This window comes from Charadrius vociferus, unplaced genomic scaffold (assembly GCF_000708025.1).
Source record: "Charadrius vociferus isolate BGI_N301 unplaced genomic scaffold, ASM70802v2 scaffold52, whole genome shotgun sequence".
Lineage (NCBI taxonomy): Eukaryota > Metazoa > Chordata > Aves > Charadriiformes > Charadriidae > Charadrius > Charadrius vociferus.
In genome coordinates this window covers 1,529,488-1,549,611 of record NW_009647572.1, presented here as the reverse complement: position 1 = coordinate 1,549,611, position 20,124 = coordinate 1,529,488, and the positions used below count along the sequence as shown (strand labels likewise).

The window sequence follows — 20,124 nt, the reverse complement described above, 5'->3', positions numbered from 1 at the left end:
TCTCAACGGCATTCTCACTGAGTAATTTGTTAGATAAAAGTAGGGTTGTTGGTGTCTTTTTTTTTTTTTTTTTTTTTTCCCCCTTCTAATATTAAAAATTTCTCTTCCTTCTGCCTTTAAAGCAATTTGCAATGATTATCCTCAGGGCCTGAGATGGGTATTTCCCAACAGGAAATCCGATCTTTGGGCTCTATCTGTATTCATCATGCCTGTTTGTTCTCTCTTTTATCTTTGTATATGTTCTAATGGCTTTACATTACAGTTGTACAAGGCAAAAAGAAAATGCTTATAAATTCTTCATTATTATTATGTCACTGGTAATTTTAAAATCTTCTCCAAAGGAGTGACACTTCATCTATCGGACAGCTTTTCCCATGCTGTATCAGAATTAGTGCTAAGCCAGAGGCCATCTGTGTAGCATTCAGTGTTTCTCTGGCTATATCTATATTAGTGAATTAAGTGTGTCTGAGGCTAATTGACCCAAAATGTCTCATACTCTGCCATACTCTTAGCCCCAAAACAGGGTAGCTATATCCAAATTTACTTCTGGGAATGGTCCCCTGACCAAGGGTAGTTTCTGTACAGTGCCTTTAAATTGCTTGAAAGAATGCTAATGGGCCGGGACAGAAATTGTTTCAGGCCCTTTTCTAACAATTTACTAGTACAGGCAGTTCATTTCCATGCATGGGAATGCTCACAGCACTGTTGACATTACCAGTATAGATGTGTAGCCTTTACAACTTTAGACAGCTAAATCAATATGTTACCTCTTTATCATTGCCTCTAAATTTGTACTTAGCTGCATTCTCAGAATACACTGGGATAATTTAGGCCCTATAACTGCTTATTGTTATGTGATCAAAAGATGTAAAATTGGTCATTATTATTTTAGTTTTAGTCTGGATATTTTTGTGTTTATTTAAAACATACAGATATTTTAAAGTTGAATGTTTTTTATGAAGGCCAGATTGCATTCCTACTTGCTAACTAATTTCTGGTAAGATCTTGAGACTCGCTCCCAAAGCAGCTTTTTCCTCCTCACACAGAACTTAAAGAATTTATGTTCCTGTTGTGCAGGATCCTCTTAATCAGATTTTTTTTTTTTTAATTATATTCTCACTTTTTTCATTAATATTTGATCCATCTGGTAAAGTGTTCAAGAATTAATTAATTTTAATGTTTTTGTTTGATTTACCACATAAATAGGGACATGTAAACTAGTACATTTGCTTTGATTATGTGGTCAAAGTGTGGAATACAGATATTAGTAGAGAAACTGTAAATAGATTTAATTGCAGGAAAAGACTTTCATAAGATGAAGGCAGAAAAGTGCAACTGTTAAAATTGCCAATTCTGCACAGAATCTAATGATAAATTTACAGGTAGTTAAATGAGGTGTAAAAATGGCATAGCAATGTATTTTTAGTAAAGATTTGTAGATTCAGTAAATTTAAGAAACAGCCTATAAACATTAGAAATCAGTAAATTCTATTTTTTTTTAATTCTGTTTTATGCTTTTATTTAATAACTGCTGAACAAGGTTGGAAGTAGTATTTTGGAAATGTTTACCATAGTGGCTGAAGCAATTGCCAAAACATAGAAAACTTACTTCTAGACTGCTGTTTTCATGAGATTTAAATCTACACTTACTGTTCTCTTGTATAATATCCTTCTAATTACCAGGCTTCCTATGGGAACCTTATTGTCAAAGTAGTGCCAGAATGTAGCAAAGAGTGTGGATTAATAGGCCAGGCAGAAAGGACCATTTTCCAGTGATTAAGATAGTACTTTGCCTGTCTAGAATGTGGACTTTGAAGCCTCATTCTAGGAACTGCTGTTGTGTTTTGCATTAAGACTGTTTGGATAACATGCATAAGCAACATTTCTGATGGCATAGTTACAATGAAATACGCAAATATGAGCTATTATAATTTTTTTTAGTGTTTTAAGTCCTGAAAGTCTTTTCACTGCAGTCTGACGAGTGTGTAATATTCCTATATTTCAGAAACTTGCAAGGTAAGTATTTGCAGTTGAAAAGAAGTCAATCAGTCTTTGCAGATGAGACAGGTTCCAGTTTAGCAAAGTGTTTTGAGTAAGTGTATACTTCTAAGTATGTGATGTAAGACCTTTCACAAATTGTGATATTTTGCTAGAGTACAACTTTACAGGAGAAGTTTATTCTGCATAGCCAAGACAATGTGAGTGACTATTACCATCTATAATATTGTAGGTATCTGAGTTTCTCTCAAACCATTATAAATAACAAAGAACTGGAAATTCTTGGTAGGATAAATTCTTTTCGGGGCATTATAACTGTGTAAATAACTTTTGTGTAATGGCTAGCAGGCAGAAAATTAAAGAATTTATTTCTCACATACAAAAAAAACCCCAGTATAGTTTTTTCTAAAAACATTAATGAAGTCTTGAAAGTGCACAAGGGAATGGTTCTTAGTTTTGTTGTGCAAATACCAGCCCTCTCTATTTACATATGCGGTAATGGAACTGTGAACTAAAGACAACAGGGAATCACCTCTGTAATTGTAGGTACTGCAAGGCCAGTTTGCATTTCAAATTTGGGGAAAAAGCCAAGACTGAATTGCCATAGGAATTTTCTCTTTAGTGAGAACAACTCTTCAGTCAGTGCACTGACAGAATGTTGTATTGCTGTAGTAAACGTTGTTTCTTTTTTTTTGCTTTTCCGGTGGTGGGGGGAGAGAGGGTGAGAAGAGCAAAAATCTTTCTCTAATTTAACTTTCATAATAGTTAAATAATACACCTGAGAAGTAGTGGGCAGATCAATCTATACGTGTTTGTAATGCACACAGTTTTCTTCACATAGTTAGTAAAGATTGTATGTTGCTTATATAGCTTTATAAACTCAGTAGGTCTTCCAGCCAATTTAACAACTACTCACGTTCACCATTCTGAAAGTTACACAACTTTGTACACAATATACATTAACTGTGTACACATGTATTTGCATTAAAATATCTGTACGTATGTAGTTGCTTGTCTCAGGAAATACTTCTGGAACACTTAGTTGTTTTGTCTGTGGTGGTTGAAGCCAGTAATATGTTTAATGTACTTTTGCTTGTTTCTAATCTTGTGAGCGACTATTAGATTTTTAGCTTTAATATTTGGCAAAATATGACCCACTATTTTTAATGGAAGCCCCAAGCTTTGAAACATGCTCTAAGCTACCACACTGTGTAGGAATGATAACTTTATTTTTTTAAAATTTAGAACACAAATATTTATTCTTTTATGTATATATTTGTACCTATATTTAAAAAATATTTCCTCTTTAAACACACTTATTAGATAAATATGTCTGTTGCTGTCAAAACACTACCCAGTCCTAGGATATGTTTGTGAAATAACGCACAAATCCAAGGGATTTTTATTTTAGTATTTGCTTTGACACTTGACTTAGTGACCCAAATAGTGTTCACTGAATGCGAGTTTTTATGTTCTGTGCAGACTCTGTATTACAAGACAGAGTATAACTAACACTATGTAGGAAGCTGTATTTAGTTGGCAGTATTATTATTACTGTATCACAGTATGTCTTACAGTGTAGAGACATTCAGTTGTATCGCTGCCAGCTCTGCAGTGGATACAGGAATACTGAAAACTGTTGTAGAGACTTTCATAATGCGGTGGCGTTTGGGTTTTCAGTCGCTGTCTGAAACTAGGTGGCTGGTGTGGGTGATAGTATGTTATTGTGACTTGCTTTGGGCAAGCCACACAGTGCTTAGTTATAATTTCCTGAATATGCCTACAGTGGTTCCTAACATGTGGTACCATTTGTATTAGTGCATATTTACCATTCAGATGCTCTTGTGTTCAGAAACGGTGGGGAAATCTAGGTGGTACTGTAGATTGTTTCTCAAAATAGAGAAACTCCGGGATTTTTCTAGAATTTGTGGGCATGTCATGGAGGTAGCAAAAGATCTTGAGGATTCTGATACTTTCTTTGAAGAGCTAAACTTAGACTGCTGTGATACTTGACAGACTTGATGAGCTGTCGTCCTCGATGACAACAGAATGACTATAGTATTAGTAAGATGAATACATCCGGGAATTGCCGTTGTTGAAAAGTTAATTCCCAGATACAGGCTGGAGAATTAATACTATTAATAATGGTACAGCTCAGATATTCCTGGATGTGAAGCCCATCAGATCTAATGAAACAGCTGCTGAAGCAGTAAGAGGTGATGCTGGTTTTGAATTGTTTTTGGCAAGCAGCGAGAATGCAGTAGAAGAGTTAGTCCTGGAAAATAACTGTGGACTGCAGCTGTGAATCACAAGTGGATTCAGTTTAAATTAAATTTAAAAATAAATGAAAACAGGCCTGTAAGTGAAGGATATTAATTTCAAAAGAACAGGTGCTAATACATTTTGCTGTTAGTTACAGCATAGTACACCAGAATTTAGTTGCTTAACTGTCAAGACTTTGTCAACTGGGCCCACTGCTTTTGCTGTGTAGAGACTTTCCCATGCAGTCCTTCAGCCAGATTTGGCCACAGGATTTAAGAAGAGTTAGAGGAAAGTTAAAGGAATGTAGAAGTAGAAGGAGCTACTATTTCAGCTAACAAATCTTTATGGTGAATTAAACTTTTGTCTTTTATTTTAGGACTTCTTTCTCCCTCTCCCCTCCTTCTGTAATAACACAGAGATCCTCTGTCTGAGAGATGGTCAAAATACCTGTTTTCTTCTCCTGTTCTCAGTTATGCAGTGTATTTATCCAGAACCTGATGGAGTTTCTGGTAGTGCAGTTTCCAGTTTCTTCAGAGGCTTGTGTTGTCATCCCCCAGCCACCCCAGTCTTTTGAAGTTGCATTCCAGCGTACACACTTTAGTTGGCTGGTATATGTCTTCTATTATTTTCCTTCTAAATTGGAGCATTATTAGTATGAAAGCATAAAATAGCATCTTAATTTTTTTCCTCTTGGTGTTCCTATAGATATTAAGAATGTATTTTCAGTGACTTTAGAATCACCCCTCCCCGCCCCCCACTTAGAAGCATTGCACCTTTTCCTTGTTGTTGTGGTGTCTAACAAAGTGAAACTTCCAGGACTGCTGATGCTCATGAATTTTACACTTCTTTTTCTGACAATAAATAGTATATCTTACCTTAACAGATATTCAGAACATAGTGAAGGTATGTATTTGGTTTTCTTCTGTTTACAAAGGCTTCTTGGTAGGTTAAGAATCTTTTAAACAAGTTTCAAGCAAACCACAAATTGGACTGTATGTCATGTAGTCTCACATCACCTGTGTTACAAAACATTAACACATTTAAATTCCAGTGAATGCAATCTTAGTTTATATGTGGATCTCTATAAAGGTTTTAGACTAAGTTTAGTCTGCAGAGGGACTTCCAAGTTTGCTCACAATTCTCTAACGTGTGTCAGAATGGTGTCGGGGTGGAGGCTGGAGTTGTGGAGTCCTGATGATGCTTACGGTCGGATGGGGCTGCATGGGAACTGACTTAAGAACAGGCCAGCCTAGGCTGCAGGACAGTATTCTGAGGCCGTGTAGCGGGGCACCAGGCCAGATGTTGAAAAGCACAGATGTTGAAAAGCACAACTGTTGGGAGTTCCCTACTCACCTGGCAAGATGGCCAAGTACAGAGTTAAGAGTCTTGATTTGTCAGCTTGTCTTATTAGGTGGTCACAATAAGCCAGAAATCAAACAGGTACTGCTGAGGGTCACATGTGCAATGTTTCACTGGGTGCTTTTTGTGTGAGATCCTCAGTTTCTGAGTTACACAATGTGAAGATGGAAAACACACAAACATTGTTTTGAAGGATGCAGCTGCAAGCATCAGTTCTGACAATAATTGGATGTAACTGTTGAATTGCAATTCATGGTACCCTCAAGGCCAAGGAAGAAAGCAAGCCCTAAACAGATTGCTGATGACACTGGCAATTGGATACAAAATCAAGTTTAAGGCAGCTTGTTGGTGTATGCTAAAAGTTTGAACAGAGCCTTGCAGCGGGTTGTTGAGTTTGGCATTTCCAGGAACTAGTTAACTCAACTCCTGGGACAGGGGTTTTGTAAGCGAACATGTATGACATGAGTAAAATCAGTTAGACATGACTTGGGGCGGCTGCAGCAGCAGCTTCATTAAGGTTCTGAGCAGGAGTTTCATTCCAGAGTGTGGCACCAGTCTCCACTGTGCGCACTAGCAGCAGGAGAGTCGAGCATAAGCACTTTGGCCCTGCTGAGAAACAGCCTTCCCAGTGATTGAAGTACTGTCTGCTATTAGGATTCCTAAATGGATCAGATTTTCACGTAACTGTAACAGGCATAGATGCATGGTATAGGACTATAATGGATTGTCTGATAAAGATGTAAGCATTTTGAAAAGTTGCAGCTTTTGATTGGCACAAGATCATGAGTTGTCCCTTGAAAGAAGTTAGATGTACAACTGGGTAAAACCACGCGTCAGTGCAAGTACCGCTGTCCTGCGTGTATTACGGGGGAATGTTATTGGAAGCATGAGAAGGTATTTGGTTTTTTTTAAGTTCAAAATCTTACAGTAATAGGTAGGTTTAAAATATTTTTCCCCTGCTACCTTCAATATTTTAGTTACTTTTATTGTTTTACCCAAGCATGGACCCCTGTTCTGAAAATTTTCTAGTTGACATAGCATTCCCACTGTGGAATTCCTTGGTCCTTCAGATCAGGGCAAGAGTCATGTCAAATTAGGGGCAAAGAGAGACACTACGCACTGATTCACAGTTAGGGTCACACAAACTGGAATGTGGAGTAGTGTGAAATCCTTAAGGATTTTGTCTCCTAATTATCTAGGATGTTGATAGGATTGCAAATGGGGAGAGGGATTGCAAGAGAATGAGCAGGAAGAGCATGTCTGTCTTGCTTTGTAATGGAAGGTGTTGGTGCAAGTTCATATTGTCAGTCCCCTGCTAATAATGCTGCCGGAAAGACAGTTCCAGGAAAGTTCAGGTGGAGAGCTCTGGTAGGAATGGTACCTGCTTGTCCTTCAGCCAAATACAAACATAAGGAGTTGGTAGTCGGGCTGTGATGGTTGATGCCATCTGCACTGTTTTGCCAGGCACTGGCTTAATACATAGTTGGCAAATTTGCTGTGTCCTGATATAGGGAGCCAAAATATCCAAATAGGTCTGATGTTTTATACCGATACATAAAATAGGCTGAGAAATACTAAGAGAGTATGTGGTATACTCTAAATTTTCACTGTGAGACCATTGTAATCTAAAAGCCTAGGTGCTTTTTTATTCAAATGTTCCGCTTTTGTGAGAAGCAGATTCAAAAGGTACCAGAAATGTCCCCCAAAGCCTACCTTGAGAGCTTGCAGTATACTGTAAGCCCATTCAGGGCTACTGTTGATAGTAAATTCTACATACTACTAGCTGTACCTAGTGTAGACTTCCCTTTAGTAGTATTTTTTTTCCCAAATACCTGAAAACAAGCCTGAAACTAACTTGACTGAATAAAAACCTGTGTTGTTATTTGAAGAAGTATTTTTAATGGACAAAAACATTAGCCATCTTCATACAACTTATTTTTCTTATGGACCTGAATGAAACAAAATGACTGATTGAAGTTCTGTCACAGAAACAGAATGTGTAATATGCGAATTTGATTTTCAAATATTATCTTTGATTTCCAACTTAAGGGATTCTTAAAGGAAGTTTTCAGAAAGCATTGAAATCGTTTGCCCTTCAAAAAGTAGCCAGCCTTCACATGTCTCTGGTTACCCATGTATTTTCACATATTTCAGTACTTTACATATCCTGTAGTTCTAGCTATTCACCAGATGAGTGTGTGTGTTTTGTTGTTGTTTTAGGGGGTTGTATTGTTGTTGGCTTTGGTGTTTTTTTGGGGGGAGGAGTGTGTCTTAATTTTTGTTGGGTTTTTTGGTTGGTTGGTTTGGGGGGGGGGGGGTGTCCTTTTAAGTTGAGCCTCTCTGAATAGAGTTGTGGGAGGGAGTGGCTTAAATTGCTACTGGGTTTCATTGCATTTCAGTTTCTTGAATATTTTGGATCATGTGTGCACTGGGCTAACAGCAGTTCAAGATGCCACGCTAACAGTGTGGAGCACCTTTCAGTGTATGTACAGAAGGTGGTTTTCCTCTTTACTCCATTCTCACCCAGTCTTCATCATAGTATTTTTTTTTTATCCTCAGATGTGTTTGAAACTTTTATATCCCGTACACATTGCTTGTTTCATTAGTAGTTTTGTTCTGATCCTTCATTTGGTTGCTTTAGTTCTTTTTCATACATATTAGCTGCATCTTTCTCTTTCAGGGCCTAATTGTTCAGCTGGAGTTGAAATTAAAAGATTGAGACCTGTATTGCTGATGTATACTGCCTGTGACTTCACTAAATTATGGAAGCGTTCTGAATTTCTGTGATCAATGTATGCATTTCTAGTCTATAGCTACAGATCTGAGTTGTTTTGAAGCATGAGATTAGCCTTTTGTAACTAGCTGGTTAGAATTCATGAGCTTTTACACAACTATTTTTCGGTAATAGAAAAGCTCCATTTATTTTTCTTAAATTTCATGTATCTTTAGAGCAAGACCTGTCTTTACGGTAACTATTGTGCTGTTTGCATGGTAGCTGTATGCCAGACTGGTAAGATTAGAATTTAAGACTAGTAAAGCTCATTTACAAGCTAATTTACAAAGCTCCTTCTCTACACTAAAATTCCAGGTCATGCATTCTCTCTGTAGGAAACAAAAGGAGGGTTTGGAGGATTGAGGTCTGTACAGCTGTCTGTAAACAGTCAGTACTTACAGAGCATAAAGGAATCATACTAAAGCAGTCTGTTAAGGTCTGATTATTATGGTTGAAATTCAGTCATACAGTGCTTTTTAAACTCAATGGATTCAGAAATAGTGAAACCTCCTTCCTCTAAACTAGCAGTATCTTAAAAGGAATAAGTGTATGTGTTAGAAGTGGGGAAGGTCTTTCTATTCCTCATGTGGTTTGTTAGGGTTTTTTTAGTCTTTGTAACTGATGCTTTGGGTTGCTGAAGGCTTTTTTAAATTATGTTTTGTTGTTTGTGGTGGTTTTTTTCCTCAACAAACTTGATTAGTTTGGGGTGGATAGGAAAGAGGGACTGTTCTTTGAAGATGTGGAACTTGGGTAAATTGAATAACAGCAAAAAGAGCTGAGAATTTAAGAAAGTGAAGTTGGTACTTGCTTTAGTAGATCATTACTTAAGGTTGATTTGAATCCTGGTTTCCTATGAAATCTTTATTAAGACCTTTGTGAGAACTTCGTGAGAGTTGTGAACACTGAAAAAAAATGGACTGTTTTAGTTTGCAGAGGCCTCTTAATTTATGCATACAATTTTTCTACCCCCACCCCCAAAATTTCTTAATCAAGCAAAGTGGGAAACAATGTGTGTGTTTGGTTTTGGAGAGGGAAGAAGGAAACTAGATTTTGAAACTTCAGAGTTTCTGTGTTTGGCAGAACTTTTTAAACACATTTTAATAAAGTAGGTATTAACAGAGGAGCACATCTAGGATATTCATATTCTTCAGCTCTGCTGGGATGTGGCTTTAATAAAAAGCAGGAGGTTCAGTATTTGTATTTTAAATTATAGAACAATATGGATTATTTTATGATATATAAGGCCTTTTTTAATGCTTACGTAGCTATTAATTCTTGGTAGAATGGACAAGTCTGGAAAAAGATGGTAGTAAATTTGCTAACTGTATTTTGACTACTGCATGTGTTCCTGTGTAGGGATTTTTACTTCATCTTATTAAATATTCTTATGAAGTCTTACATTTAGTAATGAAAGTGTTTTATGCTAAGCTTAAGCTTTCAGTCCGACCAACAAATATGAGGCAATTAGATATAACCACAGAGCTTCTGAAGTCCCATTAGACAAGCTAAGGCAATGTAGCTTCTGCCAGAGTAGAAATGGCACAAGTGCATTATCTTCTTGCTGTCCTTAGCTGTGTACACCTACTGTTTCCCCTGCATCAGCTTTAGTATTCGTCTGGCCCCTCTTCAGTTTGAAAAATCAGTGGAAAGCCAACCTAGAATCCTCTTTGTTTGCTAAATGAGCTCTCTGAAGTGTGGGAGACTGTATGGTCAGAAGGAGGGAAGATCAAGCTGTCTCAGCTACTCCTTTACATCTTGATCATAAACACACATTTGTGCAGGCTCTGTTTAAATTGATTGGACTTAGTCATAGATTTGATTAATCTGATTCAGGACTTTGTGAAGGCAGTATCTTTTCCTTCACGTGTCTTTTCCTCAATTTCAACTGCTTTTGTTCTCATAGGAGATTTCATGATCTCACAGGAGTACAAAGCAAAGCATATGTTTGTGCATGTGCAGGAGGGACCAGTGCTAGATTTTTAGATTTCCTTTTTACTTGGTATCAGACGTTAGACTAGTTTTGTGAAATAATCTTTTCAACATTGACCACCCCAATTACAGTACAAATTCATTTATTCAAACCACGATGACAGTGATGATGACAGGTTCAGTGATTTACGGAACTGTTTGAAAGACAACCAACAATTGCTGATAGAAGACTAGACTTTTGCAGTGAGCACTCTTAACTGAAAGTATTTTTGTTGTTCCCATGGTTCAGTTTGGACCAGGGTGAATGGGAAATGTCATGATCCTACATACTGTTAGACTTGCACATAGTTCAGGATCCTGCATAACTGTGTTTTTTTTCCTCAAGATTTTAGAAGCCACTGTTAAGTTTATTTTAAAATACCAATTGCTGATGCATACAGGTGGGAATTTAGCTTGTCAGAATACATAAGCCACTGGTATTTTTTTGGTTCATAGTCACTACAATATTTTCTGGGTTCAGAATAAGCAAGAGATGCTGGTCACTATGTAGGTGTACATAGTTCAAAACAATGAGCCTTAAATAAATGGTTCTGTTACAGGAAGAATGAAATACTTTCTAGATGATTTAAACCTATGGATTTCTAACTTTCACAATTGGCAATGAGTGTTTTATTCCAATAAACCTGGGTTTTGTAGCTGTGTTAGGGTATCCACACAGTTATTTTGAGAAACCAGTAACGATACGCTTTAGAATGCATTGAGTCATGGGACACAAGATTGCACGTTGCATTATTCACTGGGCATTCAATTTTTTACTGTACGCTTGAATGTTTGGCTATGCTACTATAGCTTCATGCTTTTAAAATCTTTTTATCAGTTGTATTCCACAGTGTGTGTGTTTCTCTCTTCACTACTTTTAAATTGCTTAATCCCACACTATATTTAATATTAATACCCCATGTAGAGCTTGAGCATGGTTCTGAATTGAGCTCTAACATGCTCTCCTCTGTGTGTGTATACATACACACACATATATATAAAAAAACCTAATTGTATTATTTTTTTAAAAGTTGTCCTAAAACGTTGAAGAAGTTCTCAAATAATTGATAACATGGAAAATGGAAATTGTCACATCTAATATTTTTGTGTGTGTGATTGATTCAGTGATGTAATGTTCATTTATAGAGTGCTTAACAGTCCATTCATATTGGAAGGAAATGATGTTTTCTAAAAAATAAATTTTGAGTAGCTGAAAACATAATAAAGCAGAATAAAGCAAGATATGGTATTACTTCTCTGATAAAATGCAAGAAGGAAATAAAATAATAAAACAGTTGTGTAAATACTTAGGTCAGCCTCTGTAAATGACCATTTTAATGCAACAAAAATGAAATTATTTAGAAGGGAGATGCACTATTTTATTTTTATTTTTCCCCGTAGGTGTAGTGTCTTTGCTCATATGCTGAGAATCACCTTCTGCCATATAGAAGCTATGGATTGTATTTGGTTTTAGTCTTTGGATATAAGATGTAAAGGAAAGAAGCGGGATAAAAGAGTGAGGAAAACATAGTGGAAGAGAAAAACTAGGATTTAGATTTAAAAACCTGTGGGTAAGAGACTGTTGAGTTGTGAGTTTTTAGAACGTTATAGACAATTCTATAGGATTTTACCTTTTTCAGATTTTAAATTGGAACCTAATTCACATAAATGAGGATTTTTGGTGTAAAGATAAACACCAACCATATTTAAATGTAATTTTTAGTCTACCAAAATCCCTAACAGCAAATGATAGTGCAGCGAAGATTTTTGCTGTCTCCTTAACTCACTCCAGAGTCTGCATAATAAGGAGGGCGCTATAGCAGTAGTTCACGTAACAATAGCATATATATTGCTTTGAATATCCTAAACACTAGTCAGACACGAATCATAGTTGCATGTGATACAGTACACCATGATATGCCTTATCAACTCTGAAATTTTTTCCTTTCTTCTGGAATGTACCATTTTCTTAACAAAAAATACCTTTGCTCACATTTTAAAAGTATGGTTATGTCACTGATATCTCACTTAATGAAATAATTACTAATTTAATCCATGTGAAATATTCCCCAGAGGTCAATGAGAGCACTGTTTTAAAATCTTTCTGATTCACCACAAGTTAATGACTTCAGTGCCTACGGACAAATGTTATACCAAAAGCTTGGTTTTTTCCTCATATATTAAGTATTTTTAGCATATTCAAAGAGGAAGATAAATGTTTTAAATTATTTCCTGATTATACAATATTTTTATTATGAGTTAATTGACTTGATATTGTCAGTTTTCAGCACAATGAAAGTTTTTAAATTTAGACAGCTTTCTGATCTTGACGTAATTTCATGAAGAGTTTAGCAGCTGTGTATCAGTGTGAAGTTAAGGCTACAGTGGGCCTTTGAAGTTGTCTTTCTATTGAAAGTTCTGAAAGTTACAGTTTTTAATGCTAAATTAACTGTTTATTGAGATAATTAATTTATCAAGCTGATGGACTCTTTACTTTTGGTATCCATAACTTCTGTGCTTGCAGTCCATTCTGCATACGATACATCAGCATTTGTTTTTCTGTAGGGGTTCAAAGGGATTTCCAATAGTCATTAGCTGCAGCCATGGCTTAGAACTTCTGATCCTGAATTGTTGCCCTCCGTATCCCTGAATTCTCTTACTCTTGTGTAATTGCTAGGACTTGATATACAGCTTTTCTTTAGGTCAGGCAAAAAGGAATAAGTATTTTTCTGGACTTCACCTCAGTATGTGTATTGGCAACCACCACAGAGTAATTTTTATGATGCTTCCACCTGCAGAGTTATCTTGGGTAGCAAAAGCAAAAGCTGATTTGGGGGAAAATGGACTTGGTCACAAGAGAGCTCAGTGGGTTGCAATTTATCTAGGGATTGTTGTTAAGAAATGTGAAGAAATTTAGTATCTAAATCCATAATTCCACAGATCTGCATTTTATGTATTGCCTATTGTCAGTCTGACTCGCGTTTTAAGTTTTATGCCACTTTGACTATTGTTTCCAGGAAATCTTCATGTTTGTACAGTTTGTTTCCTTTGGCAGTTCAGCTCTTGGGGGGGATAAAGGATTTAGTTGTACTAAATATATTCAAAATCTTTGCTTTTTCTATTGCAGTTATCTAGAAAAGTATGAAAAAGTCCATCATTTTGGGGAGGAGGATGATGAGGTACAACCAGGCAATCCAAAGCCACAACTTCCTATTGGTGCAATTCCAACTTCCTATAATTACCAGCAACACAGCGTGTCAGGTAAATTTTTGAGGAAAAGTGCTATTTTTTTTCCATATATATATGTATATTAAAATAATTTATTTGGGCATGCTACAGAAATAGTGTGTAGATAAATATACAATATTATTTTTACAATATTTACAGTATTATTTAAACATGACCGATTATCAAATCAGTGGGTCACTCAAATTATTAATTTAATACACTGAAAAAAACTTTCAACTGTGAACCAAAATAAAACAAATATGAAAATTCTTAAGCTATTTCCTTTACAATTTTTTCTAATCAGCAGGGCTAAGTAGTTACTTGTCTTGAAAAAATGTATGTTGAAAATTCAGAGATTGTGTTTCTGTCACATCAGTCATTTCTCTACAGAGCCAAATACCTGAATTGAGCATATAATTAATTAAGCTTTAAAACCTGAGGAATAAAGCAAATGTGTGAGGAGCCAGAATCAACACTATTGTAATTTAGAGACCAAAGTATCAATCTTGACCCAATAAACAAATCAGAAGCTGGTGGACTCTGTGGAATGGATGTGTAATTCATTGTGTATAAAGTGACTCCAAATTGTATTACAATTTTATTCAGTTTTAATTAAAGTTTGCGTTTTCAAAGCTTTTCTTTGGGAGAACATACTGCAGTATGGAGATGATGAAGGAATTAATATCTAACTAGAAAGGCACACAGCTAAGTAGAAAGTGTTCAGGATTTTAGCCAAAGACTAATGGAAAAAAAAAAAAGAATAGTGTAAAAAAAACTTGTTAAAACCCACAATACCTTATTAATAAACTTTAAAAAAAATACTTACAATTCATAATAATATTGGTTAATGTATCATCTGAATATTAATTAGTTTAGCTGTGAAAACATTGTTTGTTTGTTTGTTTTCTTATTTAGATTACCTTCGTCAAAGCTATGGGCTGTCTATGGACTTTAACTCACCAAATGACTATAATAAATTGGTGCTTTCATTGTTATCTGGACTCCCAAATGAAGTGGACTTTGCAATTAATGTATGTACTCTTCTTTCAAATGAAAGCAAGCATGTCATGCAGCTTGAAAAGGACCCTAAAATCATCACTTTACTGCTTGCAAACGCTGGGGTGTTTGATGACAGTAAGTATATAACATTTTTGCAACAGAAAGAGTCAATACCTGTTGTAGCATCTTTCACAACTCTCGATAATTAAAACGTTTATAATTTATTGCACTGTAATATACTTATATCTAGTTTATCTTTTTACCTTGTCCACAGTTACAGTTTTATCAGAAATTACAAATACCTTTTAGGTTAGGTAATTTAAAATAATGTTATTTAACAGTTTAGTGAAATTTGAGAATTAATTTTTCAGTGATAGAGTTTAATGGTTCAAGATTCTCAAATTTACAGCATTGGATTTCCATCTGCTTGTAATGTATCACTGCTTTCTTCTGAATTTGTAGGACCATGCTGACTTTTCATGATTCTTTTCTAGTAGCAGTCACAAATCTAAAAAAAAAAGAGCAGTCTGAAGACAATGACCCACTAAGATTTTTATCCTGATACTTCACTACACGTTCAGCTGTAGTGAAATTCAGAATACAAAACTCAAGGGATAAAAATCTTAATCTGAATTTCAGAATTACTTAATGTGTTAGCACATAAATTTTAAAAGAGAGTCCATTCCATGAAAATACTTTAGCATGTGAAATAAATTCTTCTGACTTGTCCACTGTGACCTCCATGCCAAGTTGTTCCTCGGTAATTGCTTGTTTGTCTTCCTGACAAGGAAAGGGGGGAAAAAAAGAATAAGTTAACCCAAACCATCCTAAAATCATAACAGCATAGTTCCTGTCTTGGGGTGGTGAGGAGAAAGTATTTACTGGTGTTATGTACTGACTTTTTTTTTTAATAGTGAATTTCAGAAATTACCACCTTAAGAAATTGCTCAAATGAGCTTTTTCCGCTAAGTGTATTTAAGTCTGCTAGTACAGATGATCATATCTATTTGAGTATAAAACTACTTTGCATGTGTAAGCACAAGCATAGTATGCTATGTCAGAGATTCTGTTTTAAAATTCTGGGGAAGAATCAGTGTTAGACATTGTATACTGTTTGGTGGTAGTTTTTTTTTTAAATAATTTGCATTTTTAGATAATGATTTGTAGCTTCCCCTTGTCTTCTTAGTATTGCATTAGTGTTCTCTAGCTTCTCTCTTATGTTTTTGGTTTGTACTCATGGCTTTCAGATATGTTTAGGTCTCGGTCATTTAGTGTCTGCATCTAGCCCAGTCACAAGAACTTTGAAAGAAAAATATTTGAAAGGAAGCTAAAGTGAAACTTAGTCCTGCATGTTAGTGATTCCAGGATGCTTCCTCTCTAGATTTTTGAGTTTGCCATCATTCCCCTGCTTTTTGATGGAACTTCTATGGACTTAGGAATTTATAAACAATTTAATCAAAGTCTATATTGCTATTTCATGATTTTTTTTTTTGGATGTTGCAAAGGCAGTCAGTGTTTTCTCAAGTTCTTAACGTGGACTCTGAGCATAGGCTTGTGCCATAAATGGTCTGTATTAGTAATTCTTATTGAAAAATATTTGAGGTGATGACGAGCACGTAATGGGCTTGCTTTTTTTGTTCCCTGGGGATAATTTAATTTTTATCTTGTCTGATTACATCTTCTGGATAAATCCAGGGAGTGTCCTAGTAGCATTAGAAGGACTAATTGGGACAAATTGGGGACAAAAAGGAAGTGTGTGTTTACTTCTTTTTGAAGCATGAAGCTTTAATTTTAAATACTTACCTTCATTATTTATGATACAAAACGATATAAATCTGTCAGGTTTGGTGATTCAATGAAATCTGTAATTAGCAGATTCAAGTAATATGAAAATACTCTCATGATAATTTCAGTTGTAAATAAATGATAACTGATTATTTAATGTGGGTTTTAGATTTGGCTTGTCTATAACTAAGGTGTTATCATTGTTAGTATTTATAATGCACTGTTTCTAGGTAATGAGAAAAAAAAGTCTTCAGCTTTTTGTTTGCCCCCATAAAGTTTGAGATGACAATTATGTTGCATGTGATAAGGCAGTGCCAGGGCTTTGGGGGTATACAATATCTTCAGTTTGGAGTGCAGCGCAAGCCTTGGTTTGGATTCTGTGAGTTGAAAGCTGATGTGGTCTTGGAATTGAGATTTGTAGCGTTTTGCTCAAAACAATAAAACATGATGAACCAAAATGTTTAAGTATACTTAAACGTGTCATTGGTTCATTACAGAACTATTGCAAGACAGAGTTTGTTTTGAGTCAGATTGACAGTCTTTGCTGCTGTCAAGGAGTAATGGTTAGAAAATTTGTGGTAATAGCTCCACCAAACACCAAAGAGCAGCCATTATGCTTCCTGGTTAAATATTGACTTTCAATTGAGTGCTGTCAAAATCTCATGGCTACTATTAGGGTTTTTTTTGAAAACATTAGTGGGAATTTGTTTAATTACTAAAATAGTGTTTACAGCTTACACTGTACACATGGAAACAGTTGTTGATGTGAGGTTGAAAACTAAGCAGTCATCTTGTCTCCTGGAAAAGAGCTATGGAAAAGTTTCCCATGTGTTTTTCAAAGGGTTCGCAAACTAGTCCATTCTTTATGGACTACTTATTCTCAATTTGAACGTCATTAACTGCTACTGCAGTTTTACAGTGACTATAGAAATTTCAGTTGGTTTATGCAGTTTTGTACAGGATTTTTTTTTTTAATAAAAAAGAAAACACTGGAAGACTCTGTAGTGTTGTTGAATCTTTATTTGGTTTATGGATTAGTAAAAAAAAAATGTTCATTTTTAAAGTTTTACTAAATTCTGCTTTTTATGCTTAAAGCTTTAGGATCATTTTCTGCTGTATTTGGAGAAGAATGGAAGGAGAAAACTGATAGAGATTTTGTTAAGGTAATTTAAAAATTATTAAAATTATTTTGAGCTGCATATGGTGGGTATCAAATCCTTTAAAAAGATAGAAAATTGTAAGATGTACTAGAATATGTCTTTTGAATTACTCTCAACTTTATTCGTTTGATTTAAATGTAATAGAACACTAAATCACAGTTGTCATAAAATGTTTGGATAAGGAGGAAGAAATGTATTAAGAAAAAATAGGTGTAGGCAAATTAATTTTATTAATTTATAGGTTTCCTGTTTCTTTTTATAAGACAGCCAATGTGTGTGAGGAAAAGGAAAACTGTCCAACATATTTAGCAAGAGTAAACAATGCTGGTTTTTTTTGGTTTGGTTTGTTTTTTTATAAGACTGCCATGATCAGTAAAGAAACGTTCTGGATTATGAAAATTAAGTCCATAACATAAGAAGCATAGGATAAATTTAAATAAGTTAGCAATGTTGCAAGTTTATTTCATTTAAACTATTTTTGCACAAGGCTTTTTTATCTTTCCACTAGAGGGCATGATCTACTGTACAAGTAATGAAATGAGGTAAAAATATAACTAAAGTTTCTTCCTATAAATGCTTTCTCTTTATTCTAGGTGAGCATTTTGTGGTATATGAGAGCATGAAATGTATTACAGCTGAAAGAGGTTTGACATTTTGGCATATTTGCTATGATATGCAATTTCCTTAAATTTAATTTCAGATGATGTCGCTAAAATAGAAGAAATCTAGATTAAAATATATTTTGATAACTTACGCTTTTTATTGAGTAAAAGTATCTCTTGGATAAGCTGCTGACATCCTTATGAACTCATACCCAGGTTTTTGCTCAATTTCTTAATCATCTCATATACTGAAATGTCTTACCAGTATTATAGAGAAATATTTGTTAGGATCTTTTTCCATTTGTCTTTTGGTTTATTTTTATGTAACTCAGTTTTGGGTCAAGTTGGACCGTAGTAGTGTTAGTTAAATGGTAAGTATTGCTGAAATAGATAGACAGACAGATTCACTGGCCAAAATTTCCTAGGTAAAGTTAAGGACAAAAAAGGTAAACTCTCATATTTGTTAGCATATGAACTTGAAAACGTTGTTCAAATGTGCTGAAGGTAAGTGGAAAAATAATGCTCATAATCTTTGTTTCCTTCTTCCATTGAAAAATATGTCCAGAAGTACTGTAGGTTGTGTTTTGCTTTCGTTTTTTTAAAAAACACATAGCACTTCTGTGTTGACTTCACCCTAAACTGTCACAGACTGTTGCTGATCTAGAGCAGCAACAAGCACAATGTCTAGATCTGTAAACATTTAAAATTACGCAGAATTCTAATTTATTGTATCTTCATTAATTATATAAACTTAAGTAATTGTGATAGATAAGGACAGATGGTTCTGATAAATGTTTTTAACAAAGTGTTAAGTAGGACCACTGTAACTGCAGTAAGGTTTACTAATAAGAAACTTGGATGCTCTCCAAGATCTATTTTTGAACATTACAACATGTATAGTACCACTCTGTAGTGAAATACTGCTGAAAGCATATCAGAAACTAACACCAGATCGAAAAATATCTCTAATGCCAAGAATCCAGATTTTTCAGAACATCTTACATCAAGCATTTGCCTGACCCTACTACTGGAAGTAATTTATTTTGTATTGCAGCTGTGGCTGTGTCAATACAGAAATTGGGGAAGCATTATGGGAGCTTCATGACATACGTGAGAGATATTTGATTGGCATAGCAGAGATTGTGTATCTGTTTCATTTTAAATTTGCTTTTACATCTTTAACAGAATGGCTATTGAATGTGTCTCACTCCTTTCATTGTTTGCATTATCTTTTAAAAAATTCTTCTTTATTTGTTTGGGGTTTTTTTTATTTTGCTGCTAGTTGTTTGTCTTCATTTTGTAAAGTTATTGTTCCAGTTTGTTTCTGTACTATAATGACATCAGATTAGAAATTTCTGTAAAGTTGAAAACAGAAAAGTTTTTAAGTGGGAGAAGAAAAATGTAGAATTATGAGCTAAAGTATAGTGATGGCATGAACACACGAATGTTAGAGATTCATAGAAAGTAGAGTGGGGAAAGCAATTCCTTAAACACATGAATTCTAAATTAATAGGAATTGGATTGATAGAAATTTTGTTGAGTTTGTGAATGTTAACCTCAGACTCAGATTTTTCATGTGTTAGAGGTTGGGGTGGCTGAGAAATATTAGAAATCTTGAAGCTGTTCTGAAAGTGATGCTCAAGGTTAAATTCGGGATTCATAGAGAAATGATAAACATGTGTTCTTCGCAGTTGAATGTCAGTTTAAGTGTTGGTATGTCAGTTTTATTAAAAAAATTAAAAAATAAAAACAATTAACTCCTAGTCTTTGTTACCTGAAAATAGTTTTTCAAATGCAGTGAAACAAATATAAATGATTTATGAGATATGTTCAGAATATTTGACATTTTATCTATATAGCTACTCTTACTAACTTTTTTCCAAGCTCCTCCTCCTGCTTATTGAAATGTATGAACATAAACTTGGAACTTTGGATTTTACAAAGGTGTTTAGTTTCTGTATTTCAACGTCGTTATACAGGCATTGGGGGC

The 20,124-nt window shown here is 34.9% G+C and overlaps 1 protein-coding gene across 1 annotated transcript in view; it reads left to right on the top strand.

Annotated features, from left to right (window-relative positions):
- The window catches only part of ARID2 (AT rich interactive domain 2 (ARID, RFX-like)), a 106,370-nt gene that overhangs the window by 48,292 nt on the left and 37,954 nt on the right, over positions 1-20,124 (top strand). The window contains exons 4-6 of the mRNA XM_009880878.1: positions 13,488-13,621; positions 14,504-14,722; positions 17,468-17,535. Coding sequence (XP_009879180.1) covers positions 13,488-13,621; positions 14,504-14,722; positions 17,468-17,535 — 421 coding nt within the window. The remainder of the gene's footprint in view (positions 1-13,487; positions 13,622-14,503; positions 14,723-17,467; positions 17,536-20,124) is intronic.